Below are 14,015 nucleotides of genomic sequence, written 5' to 3' on the forward strand. Positions count from 1 at the left end.
TAAATTTTCTTTTAAAAAAAAAATTTATTTGTTTAATATACGTAAGTACACTGTAGCTATCTTCAGAAACACCAGAAGAGAGCATCCAATCTCATAACACATGGTTGTGAGCCACCATGTGGTTGCTAGGATTTGAACTCAGAACTCTGGAAGAGCAGTCAGTGCTCTTTAACCGCTGAGCCATCTACCCAGTCCAATTATCTTTTCTCTGACAGAAGGAACAAAAGCCAAATGCTAATCTATGAAATAATTCTCACCAATGATAATGGTTCTGGTTCCCACTCCTACCAATGGGTACATAAGGTAATGTCTAAGGACAAAACTGGGTACTATACCACTATCTAGAAAAAGTAAGATATTGTCAAATGTCTTCCAATAAAAACACACATACAAACCCAAACCATCAGTAATAGAAAGAGAAGCCTTGGCCTAAGTGGCTAGGTGTAGAAATTATGGGGCCAGAAAGACTGCTGTACTTCAATGCCATCTCTACACTAATTGTTGTGTGACTGATCTTAGGCATTTAACTTCCATGTCAAGAGTTTTCTTATCTCTGAGTAAAAGACTAATTCAGAGATATCATGTGGGTTTATAAACAAAAGTTACTGTTTTTATCAAGTCAAATTTAACTTCTCTAATCCAAATCTAATATAATTTCTTATATTCTACTGCCTCTATAATTGTTTTCTAAAAGAAATATGAAACTATCGATGCATAGAGAATATTCAAAGGTTTGAGAATTAGGATGCAAAACAAACTCTTCTTTGTTTTATACTCTACCATCAAAACAAGTATGGATCACAATGAGAAAACTTTTACATAAAAGATCTTAAAAATTCAGTTTGATCCCAATTTAGCCTTTAAGAGATTAAGATTCAGAGCATACAATCATCTACCTAGACACTTAACTGTAAACTAGAATAGTCACTTCTTTATAAAATAGTAGCAGGTATACATAAAAGGATCTTCCTTGTCTTTTGCATCGCACAAAAAAACTGTACTTAGATATACAATTAAGAATTCTAGACTAAACAAGAATTACCTTTCTTTCTCCCTAATAATTTGTAAAGTGTTGCCTTCAATTCTTACTCAGCAAAGTTTCCTTCACTCTTGCAAAAATAGGTGTGTGCATCATGGGGGCGCATATCCCACCCAGTGTGCACACCACCAAAACCAAAAGCTGACTCTTTTATGTTGCACTATGAAAGCTCCTATTAATCTCCAGGCTTGATAGTCAATACTGATTCTTCTTACTGACATCTTAGTAACATCTACTTTTCTTTCTTAAAAGGATTTTGTTGTGTTTGTGCATGCACAGGTAGTAATGTGTATATGGAGGAATGAGGACAGCTTTTAACAAAGGGTGAGCTTTCTATTTACATGGTTTCAGGACAACAGTTTAACAGCAAGTTCCCTTACTCACTGAGCAATCTTATGGGCTTCTCCTCTCCTTTCCTTTCCTTAATACATACCTTCTGGTAGGCCCTCTATAAAAGTGTCTCCAACCAATACAAGTCATCACACATCTATTTCTTTTTTTTTTTAATTAATTAATTCATTATATGTAAGTACACTGTAGCTGTCTTCAGACACTCCAGAAGAGGGAGTCAGATCTCGTTACGGATGGTTGTGAACCACCATGTGCTTGCTGGGATTTAAACTCCAGACCTTTGGAAGAGCAGTCAGGTGCTCTTACCCACTGAGCCATCTCACCAGTCCCACAGATCTATTTCTAAGACCTTTTGTGTGTGTGTATATGCACCAATGTGTATGCATACAAGTATTCAGATAGGCATCAGTATGAGCTAGAGTTGTAGCAGTAGATTATAAGATACCAGATATGGATGTTAGGAACTCAACTCTGAAAGTTATCTAAAAGTGCAGCAAACATCCTTAACCACTGAGCCATCTGTTTTAATATTTATTATGACCTATAGTAATTACCAAATGTCTATCCACTATCACATGCAATCTTTGAGATGATGTATTTGTAAATGAATCTCTGTATCTCTTTCTTTGATACAAAGGTAACAATCTCAGATTTTATATTCTACTCCTCTCCAAGAAGAAATCTCAAGTAGGCCCTTAGGAGGTATAAGCAAGTAGATCCCTGTGAGTTCAAGGCCACCCTGGTCTATGAAGCAAGCTCTAAGTCAGCTAGTGCAACACAGTGAAACCCAGTCTCAAAAAAAAAAAAAAAAAAAAAGATGAGGGGCTCCCTACATTTTTTTACCAAAATATTAAGTCATAGATCACTAAGATGCATGGTACTTTCAAAAGAATTATGGGGCTGGAGAGATCTAACTGTTCTTCCAAAGGTCCTGAGTTCAATTCCCAGCAACCACATGGTGACTCTCAACCATCAGTAATTAGATCCAGTGCCCTCTACTAGTGTATTTGAAGACAGTTAGTGTATTCATATAAAAATAAATCTTAAAAAAAAAAAGGTGTGAAGGCTCCCACCTTTTTAAAAAGGAGACAGAGAGAGAAAGAGCATTATACATGAACCTTACTTACTTCCCTTTGATCAAGTATCAGGTACTTGGAATTGTCGTAGCAAGACCTTACTAAACATTTATTTAGATATATGGCATTTCTATATTACCCAAAGTTCTTGTTTCAAATTATTTTTAAAAGATAGGTAGTTCATAGATTTGGTATGTTTTAGTAACATACCAAAATTACATGTATAATTTTCTTTAAGTTATATTATTTTTACTCACATTTGATTCTTTGCTGCTTGCCTCTGAGCTTTTCTTTCTTTCCTCTTCTGATCTGGTGGCTTAGCAAAAACAATTTCAATATTTTCTCCCTCCAAGTCTTTACCATTCATTTCTTCCATAGCCTTTAAAAAGATAATGATCAATGTGAAAGAAGCCCTTTCAAAATAATTATAATTTTAAAATTTAAAAATATTTACCATTAACTCTGAAAGCCTCAGTCAATTAGACAAAAAAGATTTGGCTTTATTAAAAGATTTTCCTTTTCACTATTTTTATTTTAAAAATAGTGAGACCAATAAATATTTGCTTAAATGGATTTGTTTTTCAAGACCAGGTTCCTTTGCATCTCCTCTGCAATCCTAGAACTCACTGTTTCTGTAGACTAGGCTAGCTTTGAACTCAGAGAGATCTTGCTCTGCCTCACGAGTCCTGGGTTAAAGGCATGTACCACGACCACTACCAAGCTTGAACAGACTTCATAACCTGAACTTTGCCTCCAATTTCTAAAGCACATAGACTTTTAAGACTAAAAATGTTGTTTTAATTTAGATGCCTATGGAATGTCTACAACTTATTTACCTTGACAGCACCATCTCTCTCATCAAAATGAATGAAAGCATAATCTTTTAGCTTCTTTACTCGTTCCAGTTTCCCAAACTGACTAAACGACTTTTCTAAAATTTCTTCTGTTACAGTGTTGGCAAGGTTACGTACAAACAGCACTTTTACCTGAAATTAAGGAAAAAAAAAAAAATCAAATTTCCTAAATATTACCAGAGTTCAATTTCCAAAAGCATAAATTCTATAAATTAACTAAAATTACAACCACTAAAAGAACATAAGTTTTAACTCCTCTTAGTAAGTAATAAGGAGTGCGGTTCCTGGTCAAATCAAAGAGGCCTCAAAAAACAGATATTAAACAAGTTATACTTTGAACAGTACTCACTTATCATTAGTAAGTAAGCTAAAACGAAGTAAAACTACACACATATTGGGATTACAACTTTTTAATACAAATGTGTGAGAGATAATACAAATGTGTGTGTGTGTGAGAGAGACTATAGAGGATCAGAAACTTAAGTGATGCAGCTCCTAAAAAAGGTAGTTTAAACATAATTCTATTAAGAGATTTCTATTTTCACTTTCCATACACACACGCATTTCTTAGTGTATAAGTCTAATTGCTTAGCAAACTACACTTTTACCATCAAAAACCATCACTTAAAAAACAAGGCATGGGCTGGTGAGATGGCTCAGTGGGTAAGAGCACCCGACTGCTCTTCCGAAGGTCCAGAGTTCAAATCCCAGCAACCACATGGTGGCTCACAACCATCCGTAACGAGATCTGGCGCCCTCTTCTGGAGTGTCTGAGGACAGCTACAGTGTACTTACATATAATAAATAAATAAATCTTTAAAAAAAAAAAAAAACAAGGCATACAATTTTTTTATATGTATTATATCTCAAGCCCTCCTACTAACTCCACAAAAAAAATAATTATTGTAAAATTACCTTTGCCATCACTTCAGGATCAGGAACTACACTTTTACCATCAAAAACAATCACTTAAAACAAGGCATACAATTTTTTTATATGTATTATATCTCAAGCCCCTCCTACTAAGTCCACAAAAAAATAATTATTGTAAAATTACCTTTGCCATCACTTCAGGATCAGGATCTTCAATAGGATCGGCCCACTCAACAGTTCCAACATTTCCCCAGACTTTGACTTTACCACTCATTAGCCTACGTCTTGCCTGGGCAGCTGTTTTGTGATCTTCATATTCAAGAAAGCAAAAGCCTCTGTTTTTTTTCTTGTCATCAGGTTGGTGGTATAAAATGACATCTGTGAGACCCTCTAAAATTAAACATTCCAGAACAATAACAAAAACATGTAACAGCAATAGCCTTGTTTAACCAAGATACTATTTAAATAAAAATGAGAAATAATCTTATTTTCTAAACTAGACACTTTGACAAAGGATGATTATTTTGAAAAGGACCAAAGACATGCATTGCCTATTATCTCAACACTTAGGAGGTTAAGAAGGGTCATAAATTTGAAACCAACCCCAAGTATATAATGAAAACATACTTTCAAAGGAAAGGCTCCAATAACTTTCCATATCAAAGTTGCCCAAATTTTAAACCAACAAAAGCAAAGTTTTTTTAACTAGCCCCAAGGACCATTTTAATTCCACTAAATCCATCAGAGGAAAATGGGGGAAAAAAAAAAAGCTTCTATAATCTAGAAAAATGTCAGCAAGCGTTGTCAAACATAGTTAAACTAATTCATTACACTAAAATTCTATTTGAGAAGGAGTAGTGACATGTACAAGAACCCAGGTCTTCAGCATAAGCAAAAACATTACCAATGAAATATATGCACAGTGCTTGGTTTTTATGTGTTTCTGAATAAAGGTCCCACAATTTTGCTAGGTCTAAAAAGTTATTTAAATGACTTCTGCTCTCAACTATCAATTGCATTACTTCAAAGAAAAACAGTAAGATATACTGCTACTACCAAACACTTTTCTGTTTCTAAATACTTAGCAGACTAACTTTCTAAACACTGTACACAGAGTTCAATTCAAAAAAATACCATATTAACATCTCTGCTTAAAGCACTCAATCCTCCTTAATATCTGACAATTAACAACATATAAAAAACAGAAATACATACAAAAGACATCCAATCATTTTTCAGATTATATTCAAATTCCAGTTATATTCCTAAATCTGAATTTGTCTTCTGTGTAAAATTTTAGACAGGGTCTCATACAGAACAATCTGGCCTCAACTCACTATGCAGCAGACTACTACCCTGAACTTGCAACTACCTTGCCTCCTCTTCCCACATACTGACTGACAGGTGTGCCTGGAACTCTATTATCTGGCTTTTATGCAGTGATAGGAATCAAACTGAAGGCTTTGTCAACCCTAGATGAACACCCTAATCCTGTAGTCCTAAACTATCTTAAATGCCATAAAATTACTCCCCTAAACCTCTACCTGCACTTGCTTTATCTTTTCTTCTTTAAATTTGTGTATATAGATGTTCTACTTGAAGATATGTCTGTGTCTGATGCTTGCAAAGGCCAGAAGACAGAAAAGAGCAATCAAGTAGGTCCTAGAAATCCAACTCTGGTCCTCCAGTGTTCTTCACTGCCAAGCCATCTCTCCAACCCAGTGTTTGCTTCTCTAAATGACAATGTTACTTAATTCATAAAGCTGAGGTGAAAATTAAGAGGGTTTTCTCCCCCAAATGTTTAGAGCAATACCTGGCGCGCGCGCGCGCGCGCACACACACACACACACACACACACACACACACACACACACGTTTTCTTCCTTACTAAAAAAAATTGTACATTTCGCTAATTAAATCCAACTTACCTGTCACTTTGCTAAATTCCTCAAGAATCTGTTCCTTGGTTTTACTCTTAGGAATCGAGCCCACAAAAAGCCTATTGTTGGCAACTGAGATGCAGACACCAATGTGCTTCCCGGAACGAATTTCATGATTATTATACTGAAAGAGAAAAGGTATACCATGTTTATCAATTTGCTATTAACTGTAAAGATTCTCAATCATTGGCCAACAAAACTTATTTTTCCCCAAAAGAAAAACTTTTTTAAAGGTTTATTTTTTATTTTATGATTATTTTGCTTGCATATATATTTGTGTACATGTCTGTGCACTTGGAGACTAGAAGAGGGTGTCAGGTGCCCTGGAACAAGTGTGAGCCACACCATGTGGGGGCTGGGAATCAAACCTGGGTTCTCTGGAAGAGCAGCCTGAACTCTTTTTTTTTTTGTTTGTTCGTTTGTTTTTGTTTTTTTTGTTTTTGTTTATCGAGACAGGGTTTCTCTTAAAGCTCTGGCTGTCCTGGAGCTCACTTTGTAGACCAGGCTGTCCTCGAACTCAGAAATCCGCCTGCCTCTGCCTCCCGAGTGCTGGGATTAAAGGCGTGCGCCACCACGCCCGGCTAAAGAAAAACTTTTAACAACACTTTGTATCGTGTATTATCAGTTTTTAAAAAGTCTATCTTTTCCTTATAGGAAAAGCATATAAAAAGGTGAACTCTTAGGAATGCAGAAGGAAAAAAGAAAAAGATACAAGGTGGGGTAAAAAGAAACAGGTTTGGACGTGATCAAATTACATTCTAGAAATGTATAGGGATGCCAATGAATTTTTTTGTAAAATATCCAATAATAAAATAAACACTTTACTGTTAATTCCTATTTTAGAAAGAATAATAGCGGGGCAGTGGTGGAGCAAGTTTTTGATTCCAGCACATGGGAGACAGAGGCAGGTGGATTTCTGAGTTTGAGGCCAGCCTGGTCTACAGAGTGAGTTCCAGGACAGCCAGGGCTACACAGAGAAAACCGGTCTCAAATAAAAACCAAAAACAAAAAAAACAAAAAAAGAAAGAAAGAATGATAATCTGAAATCACCAAACACTTAAACACCAAACAAAATCATGGTTTTAATACCTGTTTAGTTTATTGAATACTGTAATACTGATTCCACAGTATCTTAACCTCTAAAAATCATTCATCCATTCAGTTGTTCAAGTTCAAGGAAATCCCATTCAAGATGATCAGGTTTCCTCCCTCCAAGGTAACCATAACATAAACACATTTTCTCATTCCCACATCCTCTTGTAGTAAGTTTCAATAAAGAATACAAAAATAAATAAAAGAACTTAAGTTGAAAGATGAGCTTTTTTTAATTCTAAATTTAACCTTATCTCTCCATTTCATTTTTACTAAATATACAATAAAATCAAAGGATAAAGACCTATCACCTTGTTCATCACTAAATAATCAAAATTAAAGTTCACATATTTTATCTATAGTTCAGAACAGATACCTACCTTCATGATCAAACTAATTACAGATTCACATCTAATTCTCCATTTTCATATCAAACACATGACTTTTAAAGTTTCAGTTTTTGCCTACTGAAAAAAAAATCTTAGGGCTAAAAAGATGCCTCAGCACTTAAAAGAACTTATTACTCCTCCAGACTCAGGGTTACTCCAGCACCCATACAATGGCTCCAGTTCCAGGGGCTCCAGTGCCCTCATCTTGGTCTGCAGTTGACAATGAACATACACAGCAGACACACATGGTTCACATACATAGCAGGCAAGACACCCATTCACATAAAACACTAGTGCTGAAATTCAAGTCTCTGTTTACTATACCCAGAGATCCTAAAACTCAAAGCTAGTTTTTATTTCTTTATATACAGAGTTTTCCAGACACATAAGTTTTGAACCTCTAAACCTTAAAAAACAGAGTTGGAGGTTGGATTTCCTTAGTGGTATTAACTGCTTTTAATTTGGTCATCTGGTCTTAACTGAACAAAAAAAAGTTATGGCATGCCTTTATTACTCCTAGTATTCCAGAGGCAAAGCAGGTGAAGAGGCCAGCCAGGTCTACACAATGAACTCTAGACTAGCCAGGGATACATAACGAAACCCTGTATCAAAAGCAAAAGAGAAAAGAAAAAACTGTCTTGGTTAAACCAACAAATTATTATTGAAAGCAATCAAAATCCTTAGAATAAACCTAGGAAAGGCAAGACAAAAGTTTCATCAAAGCAATAGCTATCAGAAAATCTAGGGCTGGAGAGATGGCTTGGCAGTTAAGAACATTGCTCTTCGAGAGGTCCTGAGTTCAATTCCCAGCAACCATATGGTGGCTCACAAGCATCTGTAATGATACCTGATGCTGTCTTCTGGTGTGTCTGAAGACAGCTACAATATACTTGTATATATAAAATAAATAATTCTTTAAAAAAAAGAAAATCTAAGGGTTGGGTGTGATATCCACCCACACCTTTAATTCCAGCTCTCCAGAGGCACAGTAAGTAGACCTCTTTGTTGGAATTGGGAGGGCAGCCTGGTCTGGTTTAGAATTAGTTTCAGGATAGCCAAGACTGAAACTAATTCTAAACCAGACCAGGCTGCCCTCCCAATTGTAGAGACCCCATGTCTAAGAGAAAAAAATAAAACCTTAAGGGAAGCCACCTATCTGTGAAGTAGCAAGTACTTCCTTCAGCCACCATTATAATGCCGCTTCTAAGTAATGAATATTTCTATTAGCCACAAAAAACCATGTCCTTCCTTCTAAACTATCACATCATGCCTGCATCAACACTGAATAAAAATATGATTTCAAGATTGACAAATTTCTGTGAACAATAAGATTTGTTGTAATTTATTGAATAAAACTTACTTTTTCACCCATATTTGACTGAACAAAAAGCTGAGGGCAGTGATACACACCTGTAATTCTAGCATTTGGAAGGCTGAGGCAGGAGACCAGCATGGGTTATACAGACAGACTACAAAGGACAGAAGGGGGGGGAGACAAGGAGAGAGAGCAAAGGGAATACATGCCTCAGTTGCGGCAAGCAACCCTGAGTCAATAGCAAGAGTACAAATAACCTGATTTTATGAGGTCTAAGTTAAAATGACAGGCTCTAACTTGAGACACTGGCACTTTCATGCTATTACTATCAGTACAGCATGGTGGTATGAAGGATGAGCAAAATGTTCATATTTAACAAAATGGGATGGATCTCAACAAAGTTTCAAAAATCCAGCAATTGCTAGTGAGATGACCAAGAATAAAATTCTGACAATTCATCAATGTGGGGAGATGGCTCAGGAGGGTAAAGTGCTTGCCAACCCAACATAGGGCCCAGCGTTCATACCCAGAATCCATGTAAAGTCATCACAGTAGCACTATAATAACAGCACATCTACAGAGATAGGAGGCTGAGACAGGACAATCCCTGGGGAAAAAAAAAAATCACTGGCCAGCTAGCCTGGCATACGTAACTGCAAACCACAAAGATACCGTAATCTAAATAAGGTCCAAGAAGAAGACTGACCAACACCTAAGATTGTGCTTTTACCAGCTCTGTAAGCACGGTGGCACATGAGCAGCTGTGAGCATATGCACACAGGCACCCACAACACAGTATGTCTAAAGAGCACCTGTGCATTCTCTCACACACACAAGACAAAAACTGTCTCTCAATGACCACCTGCACATAGTCTCACTCACACAGGTAAGACAAAACACACACAAATTTAACAATGTCAGGTTTGAATTGTGATTCAAGTGGTTACTCCAAACTACAATCTTTTTCTTCAAAACCTGTGATCTCTTTCTATTGTTGTAATCTTTCATTTGGCCTTAAGTTTTTTTCATTCAAAGGCTTTCTTTCCATTATTCAACCATTCGTGTTATGCTACCCACTCCAAGGCTCAAAACTTTAATAATAAGCAAGAGCTTTGAGTTTTATAAGCAACCACCTTCTGTCACTTGTTAAAGAAGCTTTATCTTCTACTTTTTCCACTGTTGCAACTAGCCATATTTCATTCATTGTGCTACTCAATCTTTCAAGCTTCATCTACCAACTCTAACCAAGTGAACTATCCTTTTACCTTTCTCCTTTATCTTTTGCCCCATTTGCTTGTACTTCAGTTGTAAATAGATAACCTATACTGTCAACATAAACTCTCTAAAGTCAACAATTTATAATCTGTAATATAAATTGTCATGTTGATATTTGCTCTCATATAATGACTATACAACTTATAAACACATGTGACATGAAGGCAGAAAGGGAAAGAAGTAGACTAGCCAGGGAGAAACACAGAAGGCAGTGAGAATAAACAAAGTACTGTGCTCTATGTGCTGTAATTTAATAACGAAAACTGTATACAATTTAGTAATTTCTCAACTATTTTCTAAATTCCTGGTAAAATATTTCATGGATCTGTTTTACCAGCTGCCATTTATGGTTATACACCCATGATGGCAGTATATACACAAATCCATGTACTTTATGTATTCATGTTTGTGTTTGCCAAGATCCTGTAACAACACAAATTAGCCTCAAAAACTCACATCAAGATCCTTGGCCTCCGACATGCTTTAACTACAAACCACTAGACAAAACACAAAGGTATGTGGTTTGAGTGTCTAAAAGGAGGCTGGAGGTAAAACCCTCTCCCAAAAAGTCAATACTAATAAAATTAATTGTCAATATGCAAGCAGACATCTCATCTATCAGTGTTAACCCAGAAATTAGCCAGAGTATTTTTCACCAGGTTATTTTCACTCCGGTGTACTGTCATAGACCCTGCAGCCACCATCCATTGGCTCCACTTTACCAGCATAAGACAAAATATACACACTTTTCTGTCCACTTTCCTAGTTTTGGTTTCTTAGATTTTGCTTCTTTTGTTGTTATTGGGGTAAGGCTGTATTTATTTTACATGTACAAGTGTTTTGGCTTTGTTTATGTGCCTGGTAACAAACAGCAGAAGTCAGAAGAGGGTCTTGGATCTCCTTGAACTGGAGTTACAAATGGTGATGAGCCACTAAATGGATACTATAAGCAAAATCTGGGTCCTCTGTGAGCACAGTATGTGTTCATGATAGCTAAGCAACATCTCCAATCCCTGGGTTTTGGTTCTACATTGTTTTTTGTCTCACATATTCAAGGCTGTTAGATAAGAAGACAAAGATAACCTCTAACTTCTGCTCCTCCTGCCCGCTCTTCCTTCCGGGTGCTAAGATTATAGGTATGCATCACACACTTGATTTATGTATTATCAAAAGGAAAAACTTTATGAATTCTTTTTGATATCTCCTGTGTTACATCCCCAACCCTATTTCCTGATTTTTGACAATCCAAAATATCGTATTCTTAACGATCTCATAGAGATATAAGCATGCAAATATCATCACCCATTAATCTAAGCCCTACAACTGAACATTGTACCACATTTAAAATTATTCCATGTGGATACTAGAAAGTCATTCCAAGTTATTCACATGTCAAAATCCTGGAATTAAAATAACGAGACTAGTTAGTTTATTCACCCAGAAGCTACACAGTGACACTGTTTTAATTGAAATAATTCAAAGTGGGGACAGAGGCTGGCAGTTCCAAGCTAGATCGGACTACCTTGTGGGTCACTATCTCACAAAAAAAAAAAATTCTACGAACACATGTCTTGCAATGTGCTACATACATACCCACCCATCCATTAAAAAAAAAATTTGAGTCTAGAAATCATAATTCAAACAACTAGGCTACCTATCCAAAGCTGTTAAATAGACATAGATATCCTCTAACTTCTGTTCCTCCTGCCTTTATGTATACTATCTGCTTAAATTGTTATGCCTGGTTTATGGTAGGAAGCCAGATTAAGAAACCCAGTACTACACTAAAGCTATGCTAGTAAGCTTTAAGGCCTCACAGATTACTCATTACTCATTCAAGTCTTTACACATTCAGATAAACTGCACCCTAAATACATTTCTCTACACTCAAGTACTAGTGCAGCTCTCAGAACTCAAAAGAAAACTTTCTTTGTGCAATGGATGGTGGTTAAGACAGAAACTCACAACTCCATAACGTATAAAGATTAAGAATCACCTGAGATCTCAGTCACAACTAGGACCTCTATCAACAAAAGGCAGAAAGTCAAAAATGACTGAAGAATACACAAGATCAAGATAGCATGGAGAAGCAAAAGGCTCACTGTCCCCATTCCTAAATGAGCATGTATGGGTAATTAGTGGCTTCTGGGGTAAAGGGACTCAAGCTTCCTTTTAAGGGGATATGACCCTTGGTAGGTTGACCATATTCCAGTAGATGACCCTCACACCCAGAAGTATATAGGCAGCACAAACTGCACTCAATGAATATTTTTAAATGAAAAATAAAAATTTTGCCAGGTAGTGGTGGCACACACCTTTAATCCCAGCACTTGGAAGGCAGAAGCAGTTGGATTTCTGAGTTCGAAGCCAGCCTGGTCTATAGAGTAAGTTCCAGGACAGCCAGGGCTATACAGAGAAACCCTGCCTCAAAATACCAAAAATATAAATAAATAAATAAATAAATAAATAAATAAATAAATAAATAAAAATTTTCAAAGCTGGACCTGACACTTGCCTTTAATTTCAAATACTCAGGGGGCAGAGGCAGATAGTTCAAGGCCAGCCAAAACTACTTAATAAGACCTTATACTTAAAAAAGTAAAAGAAGAAGCCGGGCGTGGTGGCGCACGCCTTTAATCCCAGCACTCGGGAGGCAGAGGCAGGCGGATTTCTGAGTTCGAGGCCAGCCTGGTCTACAAAGTGAGTGCCAGGACAGCCAGGGCTACACAGAGAAACCCTGTCTCGAAAAACCAAAAAAAAAAGTAAAAGAAAAAAAGAAAAGAACAGAAATTAGGGGAGAGAAATATAGAGGTAGGAATGGATCTGAGTAGAGTTAGGGAGAATAATGTGAATATAATCAAAATATAGTATATGACTTTTTCAAACACTCACTCAGACACACACACAAACTCCTTCTCTCTCTCACTCACACATCTAAATACGTATTAAATACGTGTAGACTTTCAAGATAGGGATTCTCTGGGTAGCCCTGGCTGTCCTGGAACTTAATCTGTAGATCAGGCTGGTCTCAAACTCAAGAGATCCACCCACTCCTCCATACCAAGTACTGGATTAAAGGTGTGTGCCACCATGCCCAACTGAAACATAAATATTTTCAAAAGAAACCTCATGACTTTTCTTTAGCTAATAAAGATTAGCTCAGTTTTATAGATAAACCACAAAGAATGCAAAATTATAAGCCGGGCGGTGATGGTGCACGCCTTTAATCCCAGCACTTGGGAGGCAGAGGCAGGCAGATTTCTGAGTTCGAGGCCAGCCTGGTCTACAGAGAAAGTTCCAGGACAGCCAGCGCTATACAGAGAAACCCTGTCTCAAAAAAAAAAAAAAAAAAAAAAATGCAAAATTATAATCTGTAGTAATTTGGATTTTTTTTTGTCTTGTTTTGAGACAGGACCTTACAGGAGATCTATATGCCTCTCCTCAAAAGCAATAAAGGCCACCACACATAGCATCCCACCATGCCTAGATTAAAATAATTTTCATCCTAGGAAAACAAACCACTACAAATTTGTTTAATATCCAAATACTTTTAACATGTTTCTCAAGACACAATATAGAAGAAAAAAAGTCCCAATTTTATCTATGAATAGATAACACAACAGAGACAGTTTCTCGATGTTTGTGTATAACTAGACTGACATTTCAATTACATAGACATTCATCTTGATCAGATTTGTAACTCAAACAGAACCTCAAGATGTGACCCAAATCAGGACAATTTCTAGAGTATGTTCTATTGTATGTTTCTAAAGTATGTTCTATTGAGAAATTTAGGAAGAGCATGCTCATT

General features: G+C 36.5%; 1 protein-coding gene across 5 annotated transcripts in view; it reads right to left on the reverse strand.

The window, feature by feature from the left end:
• Syncrip (synaptotagmin binding cytoplasmic RNA interacting protein) overlaps positions 1-14,015 on the reverse strand; it is a 34,496-nt gene that overhangs the window by 10,020 nt on the left and 10,461 nt on the right. For all 5 annotated transcript variants that reach the window (XM_085827831.1, XM_085827830.1, XM_085827829.1 and 2 more), the window contains 4 exons: positions 6,122-6,257; positions 4,378-4,583; positions 3,303-3,452; positions 2,724-2,845 (listed from right to left, as the gene is read on the reverse strand). In XM_085827831.1, coding sequence (XP_085683957.1) covers positions 2,724-2,845; positions 3,303-3,452; positions 4,378-4,583; positions 6,122-6,257 — 614 coding nt within the window. The remainder of the gene's footprint in view (positions 1-2,723; positions 2,846-3,302; positions 3,453-4,377; positions 4,584-6,121; positions 6,258-14,015) is intronic.

Source organism: Mus caroli, unplaced genomic scaffold (assembly GCF_978045245.1).
Source record: "Mus caroli unplaced genomic scaffold, Mus_caroli_1 scaffold_11, whole genome shotgun sequence".
Classification (NCBI taxonomy): domain Eukaryota; kingdom Metazoa; phylum Chordata; class Mammalia; order Rodentia; family Muridae; genus Mus; species Mus caroli.